This window comes from Atta colombica, unplaced genomic scaffold, assembly GCF_001594045.1.
Source record: "Atta colombica isolate Treedump-2 unplaced genomic scaffold, Acol1.0 scaffold207, whole genome shotgun sequence".
Classification (NCBI taxonomy): Eukaryota; Metazoa; Arthropoda; class Insecta; order Hymenoptera; family Formicidae; genus Atta; species Atta colombica.
In genome coordinates, this window is record NW_017259302.1 from 1,764,106 (window position 1) to 1,788,700 (window position 24,595).

A 24,595-nucleotide genomic window follows, 5' to 3' on the forward strand; every position below is an offset into this window, starting at 1 on the left:
GAAAGTTTGTACCACAAACGATTTAAATTTAATAAATGTATACTAAAATTTAAATCTGTGTTTCAATTTTCCTTCAAAATCGGCACAAACTTTCCGGACAACCCAATACTTGTAAATTGTAAGACACATATTTATAAAATGACAGTAAAAATAAACAATTATATATTATTGAATGAAATTATTCTTTTGCATTAAATTAAAAAATATTTTATCATTTACAAAATTCAACAGAATTAAATTGAAAACCCCCTTTAATCAACAATTTTACAATTTAAATAGAACTTCTTTTAATCGCACATTTCAAATTTCCAGATGTAAATACGATATCATTTCACACAAAGTAGCAATGTATCCCAAAGACAAATGGACCGCGAGAGGAGACGAATCTATGAAAGATCACTTCCGACAAATTATCAGGAAACAAGGTTATGTTTGGGAATCACCAGCTATGATTCATTCGTGTTTCCAGGAAGCGAAACAGAATACGAATCGCGCCGTTTGCGTGTGCGCGGGAGCGGGATTGTGATCTTTATCCTCTGGCCACAAAGAGTGAGAGGATTCAGGGGAAGAACGCGCAGGTCCTTCGCGGTCACTGCTGGTCACTCCGAGTTGAACGTAGGCGCGAGCGAGCGCGGACGGCGTCGTGACAGATCCGTTCGTTCGGAATAACGTTCGTCACGAAGAGTTGACGACGAGGAACAACGGAGTCGTGAGGCAAAAGGATAGGTGTTACAACAAACCGAGTCTCGCGCCGCGTGCAAGAGACTTCGGGTAATCGATCGCAGGCGTCGGAGAAGTCGGGCAACCGAGTCAACCGAGTGGCGTCGCGACGCACGGCGTGCACGCTCGGCTTCCGTGGAACGTGTATCCGTATCGTCGGAGCCAGAGTCAGTATGGCCGTAGAACCTCAGCTGTTTTCACGTCACTGCCTACGTATCTGGTGAGTCGCTTCAACAAGAGGTTTCTTTTTTTTTTTCGTCGTTCGCGCGTGCTACTCGCGCTAACTTCTCGCCTTTCTTTCTCTCTGTCTCCCACCCTCTCTCACGCAACCAGTCACGCGCGTAAATGTGCGTGCGTCATGATCGCGATCGCGCGTCTTTACGAGCACCCCGTGCGAATGGCCTCGTAAGTATAAAACGCAACATCGCGTCGTATTGCCGCGACGGACAATCATTTATTCAAACGACCTCATCGACGTTATCGATGGCAAATACACGACGTTCCGAGCGTTTTCGAAGAGCTAAAAAATCGCCTATCACTCCGGGGTAAAACGTCGGAAATGAATCCGTGCGAATCTCGAGATGAGCGACGAAAGCGAATCGTTCTATTTTTTAATTTTAAAACGTGTCATACAACTCTTTCGATCATCGAAATTTCTAGATTGTGGCTTCGTGAATTGAAAATTTTGGGTAGTCAGAGATACGTGAAACTGGGAATTTTCTCGAAACATCAAACCAAAATCTACAATTCCGCGATCGAAATTGTGGAAAATACGAGGCGAAGTTAGACACGGTAGTTCATATTGATTATCTCGAATCTTCCGCATTACATTTTTCTGGAAAAAGATTTTTCTTTATCATAACCGTCACTTATTTCGCAAGAAGGGGTACGTTCAGGAAAAGTAACGATATTTAATATTATTTTATCTCTGCTTACACCGATATTAAATAAGAATAAAATGATATCTGGATATACTTGGGTAAAATTTCTGAACGCAAGAGGGTGGTTAATCAGTCCAAAGTTCTCGTATACTTTCTCGAGTATTTCGAACATTAGCGTTGCATTAGGGATTGAAATGTAAAAATTGAGATTTGTCTTAACAAGAAAAATAAATATATATTTGATGACAAGTCGGTATATTAACGCAGATTTATTGCATACCTGCCAAATTTAATAGAAAATAATAATTACTTTTTTCAGGCAATAATTACTTTTATCAAAAGTACTGTTATTATACTTTTAATTTAATATTTTAACCTTCAAAATAAATAATTTCCAATATTAAATTGAATTTTTGCAAAGGAAGAAAAGTGACCAAGTTAAAAGTATTTATAAAATTGTTTAGAAAAGAGGAAAGAAAAATTGTATATTTAAAAATTAATTATTTATTACGATAGTATTAAAAGTTAACTTAAAGCTAATCACAAATTGCTTGTTTCTCTAAAAGTTTTCAAATTCTCTAAAAGTAGTCTATAGTGTAGATATTAATTTTGTTATACTATTCGATTATCTCTATTTTAATTTGTAATTTTTTCTTTTTTTTTAGAAATATTTTAATTCGACTTGTATCACTTTTCCTGATTGAAGACCAATGTATGTTTTTTAGAACACATTTCGCACATAATTTAAAATTTGAAAAATTTTGATTTTTGTTACTCTTCTTAAGAGAGTCCGATATTCGGAAGAGCTATTTGCTTCTTATGCTTTATTTTTTAATAATCTTTAGAAAGCCGCGAGACATTATAACGTCTCAAAATCAATGTTATATTTTGCATTCGATTATATATAAAGAAAATCATAAGTTATTTAGACATAGATACCGCCGCAGATTCTTTGTGTTGAGATTTTTAAAAATATTTTAAGAAAATGTTAATTTTTATACAGTAAATATATTTGCATTAAATTGAATTTCACTATATTTGTGGATATATATTTTGTTGAAATAAATAAATAATAAAATAAATTTAATAAAAATATATTTATATTAATTATATACGTATATATGAAAATGATTTGGAAAATGAAATTTAAATTTTATATGTTGAATAGAAACATGTTCTTCTCTTTTTTAAAATATGCTTATCTTTCTAAGGTTAAACATATACATACATTTTTTCCTACAGTGAAATTTTTATTTTCTTTTTTTATTTAAGAAAAAAACCTGCAGTCTTCTAAAGATTAATTATTCGTAATTTGGGATTCTTTACCTATCGATTTGGAATGATCGATGATCAAGATAGAATGAATAAAAAAAAGAGGGAATATTAAAAGTCCGATATAAAGGATATTTTTATCGGTGCAAGAAAAAATAGAATAGATTGACATTTACAAGAAAATGAAAAAAAATGATGATTTGTTTAATATTATTATGTAGTATTTTGTATCGGTTTTACTTTTTCGTCCGTTATTTGATTGATTCGTTTATTTCAATAGACAAAATCTTTATATACTAAAAAGGAAATGCATTTAATACGTATATAATTATACGTTCAAACATTTATTATTTGCAATTTATTGCAAATTAATAATATTAAATTTTATTTTTATCTTTTATAATCATAAAAACGATCTTAGAATAAAAATTCGATAACGACGCTGTTCTTTGGCGTAATTTTTAATCTAATTTTTTTCATGAAATTTTTTATGAGTTCTAAATTAGATTCTTGAAATTAAATGAATATTTTGTGTGAGCAAAACTCTGTAAGATTTAACCGAAGAATATAATATTGCAGGGGTGAACACAAATAACTGAGAAGCAATCTATTAATCATAGATTTGATTAAGTTTCAATCGATTTTCCAAATGGAAATGCCGGGCGTTGAACGCATATTCAAATTACGATTTATAATTTCCATTAATAGCTATATCAGCGAATTTTTTTTCTGAATCATTCTGAACGAATTTTATGGTTTTTCATAGATTTTTCTCATAGATTTTTAGGTACTGAACACGAATTTACTTTCTAAAGGAAGATGTTAAAAAGGGGTCAGAAAAACTATCCAAAGTAGTCCAAAATTTACAAAAAACATTATTTCTTTTACTTATATTTTTTTTGAACAAAAATTGGCTCTTTTTTTAACATCCTCCGAAAAAGAACAGATTTTTGTCTAAAAGATAAAAGATAATGTTTTTTGTAGATTTTTACTCCCTGAATACGAGTGATAAAGTTATTAAAAAGTTCATGCGTTTAGAGAACTCTCGAAAATTATAAGAAAAAATATTAAAATTTGGATAAATAACATGATGTTTGTGATCTTAATTTTTGAAGTGTCACCCAAACGCTACGAACTTTTTAATAATTTTATCATATCCAGAAAGTCAAAATCTATAAAAAAACAATATTTCTTTTACTTACATCTTTTTGGTCAGCAACATTCTTCTTTGCCTATCCTGTCACAATTTTGAGAAAAATGGCATCAAAGATGTCAATAACGATTTTTGTGACGTTGTAATGGCATTAAATTTAAAAAAAATTTCGTTAATGTCTATAAAAAAAAAGTATCAATCGTATCAATGTTTAGCTTTAAAATACATTTTTTTTTATTCAATTCCCATTAAACTTAAAAAATGCGTTTATATATTTCCAACTCGATCTACGACTGAAATGAGATTCAAACTGAAATGATATTTCAATATCTCTATCGAGATAAAGAATCTGGATGGAGAAATCCGAATTTCGAATATCTAAACTTTCAATATAGACTCTCAACAGAGAATCTATAACTATTTCCAATTTGATTATTTGAAAATCTCGGTGACATCAATCCGCGATCAATCATGTCATTCTTATTGTATCTCGACCCACCCGTCACAGGTCGTCATATAGTACTACCTCGGATTGACTGAAGCGAAATAGGATATAACGATTTCACTCTGTGGAATACAGAGGTGGATAGTGCACGAAGGGGATTGAAGGGTTCGAAGGTTACGACGGGCCATAAGCAACGTTTTGTTGACGTAAACGAAGTGTGAGGGCTAGGTCAGTGATCAACATTTCGAATATCGTGACTGTTAATTTGTTGACTTCGAATGACAATTTCTAAGTTCGCATAACGGACGAATTGTTTGTCGATTTGCTCTGCAAACAGCGCTATTTCGCTTCGTATATAAGTGAGATATAATCTATACTCTAAGCTAAATAATCTATATCTATTCACTAACTGTCGATTTCCTCGATTAAGCTGAAGAAAAGTCAAAGTTCCCTGAAATATCAATGACTCAAGACGGTGAATATGTATCAGCGTATATACATTAATAAAACAGGAATGAGCGATCTGTTTGGAAGATTGAAAATATTTCATATAATTTCTGTTATACTGCCATTTCTTTAATTACGAATTATTGTTTTAAATTTATTGATTTTCTCTTAATCTCTTTTGTGAATCGGTGACTCCATCTGAAGTCCTCTATTTTAATTTTATAAAAACTACTCGCTCAATTTTTATGAAATTTTATCTATAGATAATTTGATAATGTTTTATTCAAAACTGAGATTAAAAATAAAAAAATAAAAATGATAAATTCAATATATGTGTGGCGGAAGAAGAATTTTTAAAAAATTATTTAATCATCATAAGATTTTTTAGGGAGTTTTTTATTGTAAAATAACAGTTTCCAATTTCATTTTATTTGAAGTTAGTTAGTGCTAATTTCCAAATTGACTCTTTTAAACTCTGATCACGAACCGTTTGTGGAGATTACTATCGTTTTGAAATTTAATATTTTCTGGCTATATTCCAAACTCGGAAAATATCAAAAATCTTCTAAAATTGAATTTCACTCTAATCAGGTTTTATGAAATTTAAATTCTGAGAACAGAATCGATTTCAGAGATCTCAAAAACCTTTAGAAAACAAAATTTTCCATAAGTTACTTTATAATATTTCCATAAATATCGAAGAAAACTGGTCCTCAAAAGATTAGTAGAAATATATATCAGTATCAATATAAATCAGAAATAGAAACGAACTTTGAATCCCCTTAATCATGTATGTATAATTAATAAAGGTATGTTCTGCATATTTCAAATTAATTTTTAACGAAATATTAGAAGAAAGGCTAATTTTTCTAATTTTTCATAAGATTTATTTGATGCGCTATTAAAAATTCCAAAAAAATTGTGAAGGTAGATAATGTGTTATTTGTTTAGAATTCAAAATTATTTTAAATTAGACGCTTGTCGAAATTGACTACTTCATTTTATAAACATTCTCTGTTATAGAATATTGGTTATTCAATTAACTCGCTTAAACAATTAAAAAAGTTATTCCCTTCGAGAATCGTTACATATACACAATATATGTGTAGATTGTACGTAATACATGTAAATATATACGTGCGCGGAGTTGTTAATGTTCTAACATAAATTTACGTATCGAAGCGTATATATTCAATATGTGCTTCGATAAACGACTAAATTCATGTTTTAAGATATTAACGCTCTCACATATATACATGTATGTACAATATGTACATGCATTGACACTTTTAGCTGGGCAAATTGAAATGAATGGATCGATAAGAACTTAATTTTGTAAAGTCACATATCTCCAGAAAGACTCATTATTTTATTCCATAAATAAATTTTATTTAATTAAAAAATTAGGTCTTATGGATAAAGCTCTTTGGAGAACACGGATAACAAAACGTTCTTCGTGACTTTTTCATGAACTCGGAAAATTAGATGTCGTGCCTAATAAAAATCTTCCTCCAGGAGGAATCTAAATTGGTCAAGAAATCTACGGAAGGAAAGGAAGCAGGAAAGCAGCTAACTCATTCGTACATAATAATATCGTCACCTTCATTCAATAACTTCGTTTTACGGCGACAACAAGGAGACTCGCCTCGTTGAATCTTCTATAACCTGAAATTTTGTTCTCTTGAAGTATCTTGAGGCATATTCCGAGCGTCGGCGTCGCTTCCTCGCGCGAATGTGTTACATATAAAGGAATCCACCCCCGAGGGGAGAGAGATGGCAGCGCATCGGTGTCAAATGGCTGCGCGCGAAAAAGGGATGATTTTTGTATGGCTAATCGACGTCGACATCGAAGAAAGTGGGCATCAGGGCCTTCCAATAACATGTGTAGGCACATACCTGTATATGTGCATGCGCGCGCGGTACCGTCGGCGATGTCGTGGGTATCTTTATTTATTGATTGCTCCGTGGAAATTGGCCGGCGCCGCCTGCGTCGCATCGGTCGATCGTCGGGTTGCAGGCTGACGTCACTCGGTCTGCCTCCGCGAGCTATTGATTTTCTCCCTCCCCCCAGACGCGACGCGATTGGTCCATAAACCGAGAAAGCGGCCAGACACGGCCCTGGACCACCACCGTGTTGTCGATCGACGCGCGCAACCTTTGTATTTTATATATGTATAGTTAGGTACACGTGTGTGTGTGCGTGCGTGTGTGTGTGTTTGTGTGTGAGAATGAGTGAGTGAGGTACACGTGCGAACGTAAATGTATGTGTGTGCGCGCGCGCGCGCGCGCCACGTTGATTCCAATTCAACTACTACCAATACCATCTTCTGGTGTTACATCGGTGTTACGATGCCATCCAAGAGGCAGGAAGAACCCCCAAGTGTTGCGGGGGTGCGATAAGCCGTGCTCGAAACGCGCTGAAGAAGGATGACGCGGTACGATTCGCGTTGACCCTCGTTCGAAGGTAAGCTGTCTAGCTGATAACCGATTAATCGGCCTCGCAGCATTCCCAAGCACAACTCATTACTTAGCCTTGGTGACCGGACTCATCGCACACTTCGATAAACTCGCACATCACTAACTTCCGTCCGCGCGCGCATAACGAAAGGAGAAGGGAGTGTGACCTCCAAAGAATTTCTTCATTTTTTCGCGAAATGAGATCTTCCGTGAGAATGCCGCGAGGTGACTTACGCGAGGACTTACGTAGTTGAAATTCAGGTGAAGTGATATCGAAGGTCCGACATACCTTTGAGTTTCATTTAACTTTGCCAGATGGCTACGTCAATTCTAACTTCACATTACTTCTCTTTCTCTATTCAGGCAATGTAGATCAATAATTCTCAAATGAAACTGACCGAACTTGGTCACAGAATTCCTTTTGACGAAATTCTTAAATAGACTAAACTCTTCCTAATATATTCTTCCTAATATACAACATCATGTTCAGTTTTCCTGACGATCCATCTTAGAAATTCGTTTTAATCACGATGGTACGGTTTTCTTCTCGTAGAATCATGAGAATCGCTATCATAAAAGAATTATGATCTATTAACAAACTTTATAATGTGGTATGAGAGGAGCTTCAGACAGCTTTAATTTTTTAGGCCGATATAATTAATCCCTTTAGGATCATAATTATGTAAAATGTGCCAGATGAGAATATTTTTCTTGTATATGATGTATGAGAATAGGTCGAAAAGTTCTCCGTCTGATAAAGAAAACACATGATTTTTAACAAAATATTTTTTTTTTATTTTTTAACATAGTCCTTTCAATTTATTCCAACAATTCTAACTTTTTCAATACCGTGTGCATAATACAATTTCTCTATAAGCTTTCGAAATAAGTGTTAATTTCATAAATTACTTTAGTATTTGAGTCAAATCTTTTTCCTACGAGTCATTGATTGCGGTCTGCAGAGAAAACTAATCAATGAGCACTTAATGATTTTTTAATATGATTGGTTCTTGTTTTTTAATATTTCACTAAATCTAACAAAGAATTTGTTACAACTATTCAGAATTCGATTCTTTGAAATATGTTATTAATACAAAACTCTAAGAGACATATATTTTTATCCAATTAATCCTTATTTGTCGATCCAATTTGAGATTTAAAAGGTGAAATAGCCCTTCAAAACTAATATTACTTATTATATTTAATTACTTATATCTCATTCGAATCAATTATTAATAAAAGTGAAATATATAAAAAAATGTTTTAGACAAAACTTTTATGGTTTTTATATACTTAATAACTATGTATTTAAATTTTTCGAAAATGTAATATAATATTTAAAAAATATCTCATCGCCATTAAGTTTTAAGGAGTTGTTTTATTTCTTAAACCTCAAATTAAACTGGTATAAAAAAATACATAAAAAAATACATCTTTAGATTTTTATTGATTATTTAACAACATAAGAAGAATCGAATCGGTTCCAAACAGTTGTGACAAATAAGTGTAGGACTCAATCATATTAAAGAATCACTGAGCGCTTACTGATCTACTTTTTCAGCTGAACGCAGCCATGTTTCTTCATATTTGGAAGGAAGAAAATTCAACATGATAAGATCCATAAAAAATTCAGTTATTGGATCATATCTAAATCCTTAGAAATGTTCATTTAAATGCGTTTTTAATTGACTATTAAGCGGCGTCTGCAATGAAATTTTAAGCATATGCATGCATATGAAATTTATGCATATGAAATTTAAATTTTAAACCTTAAACCGTACGAAATTGTTCAATCACAGTCGAATTTGAAGAGAATAATGACATCAATGATCCTACGACTGTTTACAATTCTTATTGTAAACTCCATCCCCTGGTGAAAATAAGAATCAGAGCGTAAGTCGAATGTAATGGAAGAGTAATAGAAGTGTAAACGAAGCTTCTACGAGGCGAAAATTGAAACAACGGAACGTAAAAGAAGCATAAATGCCCCTTTTATGTTTCGTTGTTTCAATTTTTGCCTCCTAGAAGCTTCGTTTACACTTCTATTACTGTCCCATTATATTCGACTTACGCTCCGATTTTTTTTTTATCAGGAGCATTACTGATCGATCATTCAACATAGTATTATGGATTTTTTCAATGACTTCGTCAATCGTAGCGGTTTTTGGATGATCTGTACGTTCACCATCATTTATGGACATATGACCACGTTAAAAATTCAACAGCCTATTTTTTAATAAATTTTTTTGAAAACATTGATGAAGATAACATTGACTGTGCCAAAGTTGAATCAAGCTCGTTTTTTATTTCTGGCGTTAAATCTTTTAAAATGAAATATTTTATCACTGTGTGATATTCGATTTTTTATTCATTAAAAAAAATCCATTAAGAAAAACCAAAAATTAGTTGCTTTACGTAATTGAAATAAAGAAACTAATGAATGTATTTGTCTGAAGTTTTGACAGTCTTCTACAGGATAAAAATTATCTAAAATTGTAACAGTTTAATACTTTTAGCGTCATCTCTGTGTCAGGTCGAGAACTTTTCGAACTACCCTCGTATATGAGTCATCATTTCTCTACGCAGCTTCATCAGAGGGTAAGAGTGGCCATAAACATCGCTTTTCCACCCTTCCACCTTCAATAAATGACACGTCAATGCGAAGGTCGTTTAAAGATTTTCTCCTGGAATGTAACAACTGATTGCATGTACCGTTTTAAGATCTTCCAGAGATTTTGATATGCAAATCATTCTAAATGATAATCATTGAAAACAATTCTCACGCGAAATTTTCATGCTGTGCAGTCTCCGAGATCGAACCTCTAATTGTCGAGATTAATGAGATAAATCTTGATGATTAAATTTTCAGATAGTAGGATGGATTATTATATGATTTTGTACGCGATAATCAAATCAATCGCTGACTTTTTTACAAAAGCCCGTATTTAGAACGCTTCACTATATCTATGTTTAATACCTTTTAAAGGCATACAATGCAGACGCCATTGTAAAAGCTAGAAGATAATAATAACCAATGTCTCTTGCATGCAAAGACCAGTGCAACTCCACATAATAACACGGGAAAATTGTTTTGTATTGTGTGTGATATGAAACCAGAAAATAATGTGATGCAGAAACATGCGTCTAATACTCATTTCAATGTAGATTAATTTTGATCTTGGTTTCATTTATTTTTTATCTTTTTCTATGTTGTGAGAATTAGAAAAAGATAAGGAATAAATTACAAGTTAATCTACATTGGTAAAAATAAACATAATATATTAAAGATGTTTGAAATATTATTGTCTCGTGTGACAGTAATATTTCAGAGTGTTTCATCTTTCTAATAAACTTTCCGAATCGTTTGAAACAATTTATGGGAAATTACAAGCTGTCGCGATATTTTCGAAACTTTCGACGTTCACACGAAGTTGCTCATAAATTATATTCTCTGCCAAAATTGGTTCTTCGACATTAATTAAGAAAATTAAGGTACGGCTGAAATTGATTCAATCAGAAATAGATAAGGAAATTATATATAATTTGCATTGTTGGACAGACATTTTTTTTTATGTATTCTTTAGGACATATTGAGAACATTTGAAATATTATTATTTTATGTGACAATATTTCGCGAAAATAGTTTTCTTTTTAGCGTTTTTCGAACTTTCCGGACCATTAGAAACAGTTTATAAAAAATTATGAACTTTGTCGTGATATTTGTGAAATTTTCGACACACACACACACACGCGCGCGCGCGCGCACACAATGTAGCTTATGAATTAGGTATATTCTCTACCGAAATTGCTTTATCAGTATTAATTAAGAAAACTAAAATATGACTGCAATTAGTTAAAATATTTTTATCTGTACGATTATTTAAAGAGTTAAGCGGCTCTTTTATAATTAAATTTATTTAATTATTTCAAAGTTGTTTATAAATCAGATTTATTTAATCTTTTCATTACTTTTTTTAGCTTATATATGATGGCTGTCATTCAAACCGGGTCACATAAAAATTTTGTAATAATGAGTGTTAACGTATATTAAAGCTTTATTAATTATACCACATATAAAAACTAAATATAAAAACTGTCGATCTCTGCTGTTTATCTCACTTAACGATATGATCATTGCAGTTTTAAAATGCTGATAAAAATAATCCAGAGTAGCACTTGCTTGATTTATTGACATTCCACATTTTGAAAACTAAATGTGATGTCATTATTAATGAAAAATCTATTCTTTTTTTGTTTTTTTTTTTTTCATTTTGCATGATAATCGACTGATTAATGTTTAATAAATTCTCTCTGTGTTAATTTATTAGTATTCTGCTATTATTCGACATGATCCCATATATCAATATAGTCTTTCCTCTTTCGCTATTAAAGAATTAATGACGTAAATCTAATGGAGACACTTGATCGTGTCTAAAAATTTATTAAATTTATTTGCATCAATGTCTCGTATAATCCCATTATCAAAATTTACTTGTGTAGCGTATCATTCTAATAAAATCAGTTGAAAGTTTGAATGACTTTTCATTATTATATACATATATACAGGAAGCTAGCAAGAGACGCGATATCTCTCTGAGATATCTTCTATTCATTGGCATGAACTAGATAAATGTGCGCCTGTGAGACATTAAATCTACCTTTTCCTTGCTTTCACATATGTACGTATACATGAACACGAAAAGTCTAAATTTGCTATAAAATAAAAGGATAAATAAAACCTCGGTGAATTCATTGCATCGCAATGAATGCTACATCAAGATTGACAAACTTAAATTTGTGCCACCTACTCTTTAATTAGCTTGCTTCTATTTTTTGTTTTTAACCGGAGTCGGTTCACTTTGTGAAAGATATTGGCGTCCGCCTACATGACCCTTGTATTTCGTGCCTCAAGTCATTCAGCGCGAAAATCATGAGCTTGCAGTTGCGCGCGTGGCAGAACAAACATTACAACCCCTTACAGAAGCCGCCTACAAGGCGCTCGCGCGCGTGCCATGGCACCCATCTCCTCCCCCTGGTGACGGTTAAAATGTGGCACGGTAACCTGAGACATAGGGTACGACGTGGGGATGCTTTAATTTAATAGGGTATAGGATATTTTTATTCTTTTACGAATATTAAATATGTATAATAAAAAATTTTATGGAGAGTGAAAATGTTGTAGTGAATTATGCAAATCCCATGAAAATATAAAGAAAGATGATGTAGTCTACACACGTGGACTATTTTTCGTTTACCTTATTTTTTCTAAAATGTATAGAAAGTCTAAAAATACTGATAACTTAAAAAATTTGAGGAAAAAATGAATTAAGGGGTTAAGAAAGAAATTAGACTGTTAAACATTTTACAATTTCTAAATAGATAGCTATATAATATAAAAAAAAATAAATAGTATTTTATTTAATTTCATTTATTTAATTTCAACTTAAAATACGAAAAATTATATAAAATTCTTCAATTCAATGTTATAATTTATTTTATAATTATCAGATAAATGTCATCGCATTTGAAAAACGGAATGGATGCGTATTAATTATTCTTATTGACTACATTAAAAATTTCAGGTATTTTGATTGTCGAAAAGAATGCGTTTTTCTTAGAAGGAAGTATCGATACCCGTGTTCGGTTCGATAACGAAGGGGTAGAAAGATAGCAGTACCCTACTAAACTTAACTAAGCATCCCTACTCTAGACGCACACGACTTCGCGTCCCCGACGACGACGATAACGACGACGACGAACAAGATAGTACGCAGGCGCCCGCGGTGTAACATCGTCAGCACTCGCTACGACTCCGGGGTGGTGTTGCAACGGGGGTGGCGAAGCCGAACGTCTGCTCGGCGAACGACAGACAGCAGGCAGTGCAGGGTGGCTCGTAACTCGTATGCGTGCGCGCGAGTATACACGCGTTATAATGTCCGCCTACGTGGCTACCGAGGTTCTCGCGGGTCGCGGATCGTTCAACGGATGGCCGACGTAGTGACGTAGAGTGAAGTGGAGAACGCCGTTGTACCGCGAGGAATCGTCGCGAGTGTTGTCTGCGAATCTCTTCTTCTTGTCTTGTTCGTACATTATTTTTTTTTCTTCACGCGAAAGGGAAAGGATCTTGAATCGTGATCAAGATATCCTCGATCTCGGCACTCCCGCTTGACTGCTCCCCTTTGGCGTTCTCTTTCTGCCGAGAAGAGGTAAGTCCGACGTCCATACGATGTCGTATCCTCTGAGCGTGAAGACGATCGATCGTAAAAATCCACATATACACCGTGCCCACCATTCCCCGCCTCACACCCCTTCCGGACCTTCCTCCGGCGAACTACACTCGGATACGCTGTCGTATCGATCATGCTGCTGCCGTGATGGATGTTTTGCACGTCGATTACAGGAACGGCCTTGTCACAGAAGGGACGTTTCTTCCGGAAATCTGATCGTTGATCATCCCTTCGATTTCCTCAAAGCTGTTACATCGCAGTCTTTTAGATGAGCCTCCGCGTGTTTTTTAACACCCTCGAGAAATGACAGGCTCTACCAGATGCTAGAGTTCGAAACTCCTTCGATTCTTATTTTAATATTCTTAATACTGCCCAGCAAATTTTGTACATCTGTTATCATATACATTTCACAATACAATTTTTATAAACATATATATAATGATAAAATATTGCGCAATATGATAAATAATTTATGAAAATAAAAATTATTATTGTATAGCACACTTTTTACTTAGTTGTGTAGCCATTTAAAATTCTATTAGATATTTATTTTTAATAAACATTTAAAAATTTTGATCTTAGTCACCAATGATCTATCATGTCAATGTGTTGACATTTGTAAAATTCACACTAGTGTTTAATGTGAGAAAAATGCGTTATATATTTAATAAATTATCCATAAAAATGTAAACATATTACATTTTTGTTTTCTGCCAGTAGCGAATAACCGATTTATTTCAAGGAGAAATTTTCTTCCCCTTATCTTATTATCCTTCCTTATTCTTCCGTTATTTCGTTTCCTACTATCCTTTTCTCTTCTAATTATCCTGTTCTTCCATTATCTCATTAAGCATTATTCATTTATAATAATCTTCTCATAATTTATAAATAATCAGATCTTAGTTTAAGTCGAAACTTCTTAAATAGTAATGAATAGCTTATCGAGAAGCAAATATAATTCTCTTTTTTGTTAGAAGAAATATAAGTAAGAGTAAATTTAATTAGATAGTCCCTCCCTGAATCGTTACCGCAGTATCATACCGTTAGTATCGTATATTGAAAAGCTTCTCTCGTCTTGTTAGTATCCGTCGGATTCGATTATGCATTCATGCGAATTTTCACGTAAGACGTCACAACTCCTGATAACTAATTTACACACGTAAGTTACGCAATTTCTATTCCTTCAAGTTCAATCCTTTTGAAATTTCAATGGAAGTATTGACAACTGGTTGTCATCCATCAACTTGCAGACAATTAATATACTCTTTTAAATATCACACGAAAAATAAAATTTAAAATGAATAAATTTAATAAATCCAAAAATGAAACAATCTTAAATAGACAAATTTAAATAATACATCGAAAAAGAGAATATTTTTTTGCACTTTGACAATATTAACTTACACTTGTACGTATTTAATAATAGGTACATATGCATTAATACTGACGTATTTGTATATAATATATTAATATGTCGTATTTTTTTTAATTATCGACCTACACGCACAATTTTCTGAGCAATGCATGAATGCATTATCTCACATACTCCTCGCATCGACATATAATGACGTCAATATACCTTCATAATATATGACATCCATCATTTGTATTAACGATATTGATTTGTGAATATTTATAGAAAATTAGACGAGTTTGATTCTTCATTAAGTTTTTTTTCTGACATAATTTGATATCATGAGATTTGATCGGCTACTAATCGAATATTTGGAAAATTGATTTGTTTAGATTATTTTTCTTTTTCGTTCATTCTTTCCTGCAAACGCTCGCCGATTAATTAAAATAAATATTTCATCTCTCGCATTAATATGACACGTCTTCAGTTTTCTACAAATATAGATCAGTCACAGTACTAATTAATTATAATAATTCTCCTGTATCCGATAATTCACGTATTTCTGGATGAATCAATGGCCCGTACAAGTTTCCTACGATGCTTGTAAATATATATCTATAAAGTGTTGTTATCATTTGATCGGCCAATAATTACGTGAATTCAAACGTTGAAATCTTTTATGTCTAATGAGACATAACTAGACAACATAAATTTAAATTTAACAAAAGTACGGATCAATCTTATATGATCATTAAAAATGTAAAGTGATACATATTTAGTTTCAGTGGTTTAGGTCAACGATTAATGATCCCTACGTAAAAAATATATTTCACATACGATAAAAAAATAAATAATGTATATAAATATTTTAATTATATTTTAATTATCTATAAATAAATATCTAATACAAACATGTAATAAAAACACATTTGAATTTTACATAATATTTACATAATAAGTCTGATACAAAATGATCCGTCTGATTTCAGTAGTTTAGATCAATGATTAACGATCCCATCAATCAATGATCCCTGTATGAAAAATTTTATACTCAAGAAAAATATATACTACGGCATTTTAAATATAATAAAAAACACTACATATGAACCTTACATAAAAACAAGTTTCCTTCCTTAAAAACAAGTTTGATATAATAAATCTGATGTAACAAGTCTGATGTAATCTATCTAGTTTCAGTGGATTATATCAGCAATTAACGATTTCCGTATCTGATAAAGATATTTCACACACAAAAAAATATACTTTGAATTAATATACTTTGAATAAATATATTTTGAATTTAATAAAAAGACACGTGAATCTTATGTGATCTTTAAGAATAAGTCAAAATCTGTTGTAAGTGAACTATCTAGTTTTAATAGTTTAGGTCAATAATTAACAATTCCTGCTTGTAAAATATTTATACAAAAAAAATCTACATTTAAATTTAATGAAAAGACATAGATCTTACATGACATGTAAGAACAAGTGGTAAAGTGATTTATCTAATTTTAATAGTTTAAGTCAACGATTAACTACACGAAAAATATTTCGCGCATGAAAAAATATACATTCATTTTTAATTTAACAAAAAGACACAATCTTACGATTCTTAAGAATAAGTCTGTTGTAAAGTGATCTATTTGATTTCAGTGGTTTAAGTCAACAATTAAAGACGTGAAAAATATTCCGCGCGCGAATATATTGCGTAAACTGCGCGCTACGTTTTTTTTTTATTCTTTCTTATTCATCTCCATGGAAAAGTATCGGAATAATATATTAATAACTGAGATATATTCTTAGATATGAAGACTATAGAGTAGTTTCGTAGCAGGTTTTTTGCCGCGTACTTGCAATAAACGATATTAAACGTAAAATTAATTAATTCGACAATTACCGAGACGTTATTTTGTTATAGAGAGACGAGTGAGAGAGGAAATTATCGCCAGCACCGCCGCCGACTTGATCCGACGTTAAATTAAAAAGAGAAGAAAAAATAGGAAAAATGTCGTCGGTTAAGGTGGCGGTGAGGGTACGGCCCTTCAACTATCGCGAGGTCAGTCGTCAGGCACAATGTATCATAGAAATGACGGGGAGTACTACTTGTAAGTACTACTTCTAACATGCAGCTTAAATCGAACAATTTATGAAATAATTATCAGTTTATCGTTCGTGTATACATTTGATTCGTTACTTTTTCTTTTGCAGCCATAGTGAATCCGAAAGCTACACCAGGAAGCAAAGAAGCGATCAAGAGCTTCAATTATGACTATTCCTACTTTTCTATGGACGTAAGTACTTTTTCAATATAATAGTTATTGACGTGATACCCTTATGTTTAATTGGAGTAAAATTTAATTTTTAAATTTTTTAAATTATTACAGCCAAATGATGAGAATTACTCATCTCAGCTCATGGTTTATAAGGATATCGGTGAAGAAATGTTGGAACATGCTTTTGAAGGTAAATATTAATTAACAATAAAAGACATTTTTTCTAACTATTTGTTTAAAAAATCGTTTAAAGAAATAATTAAGACAATATTGTATTTTAAAGGATGTAAATGACTTAATAATTTTTTTATGAAAAACGATTGTAAATAATCATATGTTATTAACATTTTATTAATCATATGTTATTAATAATTTTAGTTCTTAGATAAACTTATAAAGATCATTGTCTTTCAAAGCGAAATTTGGTTAATTTGGTTTTACTAATAACAAGGTATAATTCTCTTTATTTTTTTTGCGATGCAGGCTATAACGTTTGCATTTTTGCATACGGTCAAACTGGCGCCGGTAAATCTTACACCATGATGGGTAAGCAAGAAGAAGGGCAGGAAGGAATAATACCACAGATTTGCAAAGATCTGTTTAGAAAAATCAGTTACACATCTAATGAGCGATTGAAGTACTCGGTAGAAGTGAGTTATATGGAAATCTATTGCGAGAGGGTACGCGATTTGTTAAATCCGAAAAATAGGGGAAATCTTCGAGTAAGAGAACACCCTCTTTATGGACCTTACGTCGAAGATCTTTCTAAGTTAGCTGTATTATCATACGAAGACATTCACGATCTCATAGACGAAGGTAACAAGGCCAGGTTGGTTTCATGTTCAGTAACTGAAATTTTACAAAAATTATTTTTATAGCACTAATACGTGCACAATATGTGTTGAAATATATTCTAGAACTGTCGCAGCAACCAATATGAATGAAACATCTAGCAGATCACACGCAGTTTTCACGATATTCTTTACACAACAACAACAGGATAGTACCACTGGTTTGATGACGGAAAAAGTTAGCAAAATATCGCTGGTCGATTTAGCCGGATCCGAGAGAGCTGATTCAACGGGTGCGAAAGGGACACGATTGAAAGAAGGAGCTAATATTAATAAGAGTTTGACGACTCTCGGGAAAGTTATCAGTGCCCTGGCCGAAATTGTAAGCATCATACTTTGCTCAAATCTGTGTGTTACATTAAACATTGAATTTATCTTACATTAGATATTATATTTTTGTCATTATTTTACTTGTTTGCTACTTTGGATTGTTAGGCGGTAAGTTCAGTAAAACTAATACTATAATTCAAAGAATATTTAATTATAATAAGTATTACACGTTAAAATAATATATTTAATTGTAATATTTTGGATGTAATATATTTTGTGCAATATATTGAGTGCTTTCCATTTAGTCGGCACAAACATCATTCTATTTTTCGTGACATTCAGAGAGTAGCAAAGATAGAAAGACACTTGTTTCGATTTATAGATTGTAGATTTGTGATAGATTTACCAAATGAAAAGCATAATGATTATCGACAAATTTGTGTTTCTCTATAGGCAACAAAAAAGAAGAAGAAAGCCGATTTTATACCATATAGAGACTCCGTTTTAACATGGTTATTGCGGGAGAACTTGGGCGGAAATTCAAAAACTGCTATGATTGCAGCAGTTAGTCCTGCCGACATCAATTACGATGAGACGCTTTCAACCTTACGGTAAAATTTATTATTTACTACATATTTTTCGAACTAATTCTTTAAATTTAAATGACTTAATTAAACGTTTAATTAATGATTAGATCTAGCAGGCTTACGTTTTTGTTTACAGATACGCGGATAGAGCGAAACAAATTGTCTGCAAAGCCGTGGTCAACGAAGACGCGAATGCCAGACTTATCAGAGAACTCAAAGAAGAAATACAGAAATTACGCGAACTTCTAAAGCAGGAAGGCATCGACGTACAAGAAGGTAAATTAAAAACATTTTTAGAAAATTATTAGAAACCATAACATTAAATTGAATTAGAGGACTTTTTATTATAAAAAGCATATACAGACAAGGACAGACTATATATAGATATGCTAAATTGAATAATGATCAAATATAAATCTTAAATTATAATCGTCTATTTAAATTCGCGAAATATGCAGAATATTGAAGTACTATTCATAAATATAACTTAAGTTATATATAATATAAGTTATAAATATAACTTACTTTATCTATTAGTTGACTAGTATAATAATAATAATTGCATAGATTATAACAGAAATTATTCAGAGAATCACAATGCTGATTGCACGTGTTGCAAACGTGAATTCTTAGCTGCTATAAACTAATTGCAATTGCACAGCGCGCGACAGGCAATCCATTCACATAGTATTCTTCTCTTTGTTTTCCTTGCGCTCGACGTAGGGCCAGATGGCAAAGTTACATACGAAAAGAAAGAACCTAGTAAGTAAAAATGCTAACAATCCATTGCAAGCAAAAAGTACAACCAGGACGGGCATCTCTTGCGCCTCTTTTGTAAATATTTTGTTGTTATATTTTATTTATGCGTTCTTATTTCATCGCTAAGCGCATAATATTTGTTATTGATACATCAATCTTCTTAATTTTTGTATGTTTGCTTCGCGAATTTCTTTATTTTTCTTTCTTTTTTATCACTGTTTGTTCATTACTGTATGTCTTGTTAATGTCTATTAATTGCGCTTCCCTCTCTCATATATTTCACAATTAGTACTTTTTTGACAATTCTTAAAATTTAAATGAAAATCTAAATTAATATAATTGATTATGCTTCTATTTATAAAAGCAAAAAATGTATTTTAAAAATAAAATATTACATTTATGAAAGAGAAAATTTGACACAATGAGGATGCCAAATTAATTGAATTTATTCGAAAGTGTTTATTCGAAAAATATAATAGATATCAAATGGCGATTAGATCATGCTTATATTTATTAGAGCATGCCGGTGCTCTGTAAAAAAGTATCAGTTCACTAGTTATGTTTCTAAATTTTTAGAATGAATATGTAGCAACAATACAAACTTTACAGCTTCAGAAATACTTCTCTTCATCAGCCACTGCTTTAATTATGGCTTTTGATGTTTACACGACTCACGATACCGACTCTGACGCTTGCTATTTTTAATATTACAACCGCCGTTTTCTCGACTCCTAACGGTCTTCATTTTGCAGGGGATGAAATTATTAGAACGAACAAGCGAAATGAAGAAGACACTAAGGAAACTCGACCAAGAATTTCTTCTCATACTACATCCACCATTGCCGAAGAGGCGGTTGAACAATTGCAAGCGTCTGAAAAATTAATCGCAGGTACGTATCTGTAAACTGCGATTATTCTGATAGTCTTTTTTATTCTTATCTCATTAATAATCAATTCAATAAATATGTAATGCGAAAAACAACAAATATTCTTATAGTAGGTATTCTTTTTATTTGATTCTTTACTTTTGTTTTAGAACTGAACGAAACATGGGAAGAGAAGTTAAAGCGAACCGAATCAATTCGCTTGCAACGTGAGGCAGTTTTCGCCGAAATGGGAGTCGCTGTGAAAGAGGACGGAGTCACAGTGGGCGTCTTCTCCCCTAAAAAAACACCGCACTTGGTAAATCTGAACGAGGACCCTCTCATGTCAGAATGTTTGATCTATTACATCAAGGATGGATTCACACGTATTGGTAGTGCCGAGGCGCACGTACCTCAGGATATCCAGCTATGTGGCCCACACATACTTAAGGAGCATTGTGTTTTTGAGAACCATGAGGGGATTATAACTCTGATACCGAAGAACGGAGCCTTGATTTATGTCAACGGTCGCGAAGTAACTGAGTCACTTATCCTAACGACTGGCTCACGTGTCATCTTGGGAAAAAGCCATGTTTTCCGATTTAATCACCCAGACCAAGGTATGCAATACTTGGACTTATTTGTTAATGAATTATAAACATTTAGTGGAATGTATGAATAAAATATTGTATCTCTGTGTTCAATTATGCAGTACGTGAACGGATAGCGAATGGCTCCCCGGCGGAAACTCCTGGCAATAACGAACCATTAGCAGACTGGAATTTCGCACAGGTCGAGCTATTAGAAAAACAGGGAATCGATTTAAAGGCTGAAATGGAAAAAAGATTACTTGTACTGGAGGAACAGTTCCGTAAAGAGAAGGAGGAAGCTGATCAATTGTTTGAAGAGCAGCGAAAGGTATATATAATATGAATACATCATGTCTTTTTAATAATGTCGTTTAATTGATTTTTTTCTGTGAATAGAGCTACGAAGCACGGATAGATGCTCTACAGAGGCAGGTGGAAGAACAAAGTATGACCATGTCTATGTACAGCAGTTATACACCAGAAGACTTCAACAACATCGAGGAAGATATTTTCGGTGAGTGTGGAAAAATGTGTCGCTTCCGAGTCTTAATATACTTTAGTATAGCTATACCTGATCGACTGGGCATCATCTTACCTGTACCTTTCACGTAACTCTTCAGACTTACAAATGTCTTTCACACCATTGAAAGTTTATTGCATGCTATAAAGCCTTATGTTGTCGATGAGACATAGCACATTCAAAATATACTTGACACTTTGATTGCTAAGCTGCTTTCATTAAGATTACAAGCTGAACTTAATAAATAATAGTAACTAATAAATAATAATATATATTTTTTAATAGTTTATTATTGTTTTGTGTCTTAATATAATTTATATTACAATATTAATTTAAATAAACCGAGAAGTGTTTAAACACAAATAAGAGAGAATTGTATTTATATATTCACATGAATGTTACCAAGCACTTGTAAGACTCGCTTTGACCGAAAATGTTTACTTTTTAATAATTTATATTATTTCTCTTTAATGCTTTAAATACTTAATACTTAATAAGATAATTCTTGAAATCGTGTAAATAAAATTGCCGTTTATAAATGAATAAGATTTTTAAATTTTATACGTTATTCAAATATGAATGATATGACTGTCAAAGTGTTAACAAAGTAATTGGTGTTATTTCATCAAACGCTTGGCTTCTCTGACTGTTTTGCCTCGTAATGGCTTGCATTTCAGTCAACCCATTGTTTGACGCAGAGAGCAACTGGACCGAGAGAGAGTTTCAACTGGCCGCTTGGGCCTTCCGCAAGTGGAAATATCATCAATTCACGAGTTTACGGGACGATCTTTGGGGCAACGCGATATTCCTCAAAGAGGCTAATGCTATATCCGTTGAACTAAAAAAGAAGGTATAGTCGCGGAAATGTACGACGGATAATTCTTGGCACGGCTTTCTTTCACTTGCGTTTACTACCTCTGCACTTCTGTTCTTTATATTTTTGAATACGGGAATATGAACTTTGAACTTCTTTTAATGTTAATGTGAATTATGTTTATTCGTATGATCTTCGCGTAATCTACACATAAGTGCTTCTTCAAGTGTAATGATAGTTATTTGCAGAATTTAATATTGCACAAAGAAAATTTATACAAAAATGGTATCTGTTAAATATGTTAAATTTAAAAAACTAAGGAAATATTTCCGTTGTATAATGGGTTTTATAATATTAATTTTCTTTTCTAGGTTCAATTCCAATTTACCTTACTCACGGACACCCTTTATTCGCCCTTACCTCCGGATCTCTTGCCTGTTATGGACGAAGAAGAGGAGGATGAAAGACCCTTCCCACGCACGATTGTCGCCGTTGAAGTTCAAGATATGAAAAATGGTGCTACGCATTACTGGACCTTGGACAAGCTAAGGTTTGCTTTATTGCTCTTTTACGTTTTACATCTTGTTTAATTAACAAAACATTCGTGCTGATATAGATAAAATGTATTTTGCCACTAAGAAATAATTTTTATTAATGATCATCAATTTGCCGACAAAATTAACAATACTCTATGGAGTAATTTTCTAGCTAAATTACAATGGCATTTAAATCATCAAATTTATATATTCATATAGCATGTTCTTTATAATTGTATTTAATTTCTCATTATAAAACAAGATCCTTTTTTATATAGCGATCGACGATTTCTTTTCTATTTCATTACCGTCGCACGAATGCACTTCTTGTGCACTTAATGAAAATTATGAAAATTATCGACCTGCATCAAAAGTAATATGAAAACTAAACATTTTTATAACAATATGCAGTCGCGAGACGACCAAAAATTCTTCTGCGTGCACTAGATTGCACGATGATTAAGATCATAGAGTTGAATTTTAAGTCGCGGGCCTTTCTTCGCTAATCGAGCGAATTCACAGCTTATACTAAAGTAAGACTCGGTCCGCATTCGGCTTAAAGGGATCGCACGGTCCACTCACGCGAAGTAATGACATGTATGACTTGTAGACAGCGCTTGGAGCTGATGCGACATGTGTACAACGAGGACTCGAGCCCCAGCACTCCGGAGGCCAAAGAGGATATTTTCCAATGTCTTACGGTCTACTCTAATCCGAAGTTCTCGCTCGCAAATCTTTTGCCTTCGAGGTTGGTGCTCGAATGCGCGAGGCTCTCCTCTTCGCCATGTAATACGCTTTAAACACCCTCGGCCTTCGAAGAATCTCCTTATCGCTGGCGCAAAAGTCCGTTTTCACCGCCATGCGTTTGTCGTTTTTTGCTCTGTCTGTCTTGAGAGGCTTTTCTCGGTATGATAACGCTGTGTGCCCTCCAGATACGAAATGGGCTTTGCACTTTGAACTCGCGAAATTTATCGGTTGAATCTGCATGGTTTCCTTTGATAGATTTGTAGCGCAAACGACGCAAATTGGAATGAGTACGAGCCTTCGGCTCGCCAAAAGTTATGCCATCGTTTACGCAGCACCGCTTCCGCTGCTGTGAACATCTCTATTGCTATCTAAATGTAAAGAAAAGCGTCTCGTCGCATTCTGTGCACGTCTATCTCAACACCGACACATCTTCTAGTTATTTCTTGCTGAGCTCGTGTCCTCACTATTTCGCTTTCCAACTTTGTCATGCACGTACATTTAATCAATTCGATCAAGAAAGCGACGAAGAAAAAAAGAAATATTAAACACGTAAAGGGAAGTTTCAAAATTTCAGGTTTTATAATAAACACATAAATATTTCAATGTTTTTTTTTTATAAATTATTACATAGCGCTTGCTTACAAATATTATATAAATAATTTTATATAATAAATAAACATTTGCCCTTATTATAAAACAAAGCTTTTTGATGGAAAGGTTGCTTAAACTCGCAACCCCATAAAAATATTACACACACACACATACACATACACATACACGCGCGCACACACACATACACGCGCGCACGCACACACACACACACACACAC

At 33.0% G+C, this 24,595-nt stretch overlaps 1 protein-coding gene across 13 annotated transcripts in view; it reads left to right on the top strand.

Annotated features, from left to right (window-relative positions):
• Window positions 1-361: 361 nt before the first annotated feature.
• The window catches only part of LOC108687538 (kinesin-like protein unc-104), a 29,345-nt gene continuing 5,111 nt past the window's right edge, over window positions 362-24,595 (top strand). For 4 of the 13 annotated variants that reach the window (XM_018193345.1, XM_018193352.1, XM_018193348.1 and 1 more), the window contains exons 1-17: window positions 362-940; window positions 16,875-17,061; window positions 17,165-17,247; window positions 17,341-17,419; window positions 17,713-18,058; window positions 18,147-18,402; window positions 18,516-18,518; window positions 18,804-18,961; window positions 19,074-19,213; window positions 19,661-19,699; window positions 20,449-20,586; window positions 20,733-21,179; window positions 21,272-21,477; window positions 21,546-21,663; window positions 22,347-22,519; window positions 22,855-23,033; window positions 23,630-23,767. In XM_018193345.1, the coding sequence (XP_018048834.1) occupies window positions 16,962-17,061; window positions 17,165-17,247; window positions 17,341-17,419; window positions 17,713-18,058; window positions 18,147-18,402; window positions 18,516-18,518; window positions 18,804-18,961; window positions 19,074-19,213; window positions 19,661-19,699; window positions 20,449-20,586; window positions 20,733-21,179; window positions 21,272-21,477; window positions 21,546-21,663; window positions 22,347-22,519; window positions 22,855-23,033; window positions 23,630-23,767 (2,603 nt within the window). In that variant the 5' untranslated portion in view covers window positions 362-940; window positions 16,875-16,961. Of the gene's footprint in view, window positions 941-13,273; window positions 13,582-16,874; window positions 17,062-17,164; window positions 17,248-17,340; window positions 17,420-17,712; window positions 18,059-18,146; window positions 18,403-18,515; window positions 18,519-18,803; window positions 18,962-19,073; window positions 19,214-19,660; window positions 19,700-20,448; window positions 20,587-20,732; window positions 21,180-21,271; window positions 21,478-21,545; window positions 21,664-22,346; window positions 22,520-22,854; window positions 23,034-23,629; window positions 23,768-24,595 lie in introns of those variants that run through there. The other 9 variants (XM_018193357.1, XM_018193358.1, XM_018193353.1 and 6 more) reach the window with 8 other exon arrangements.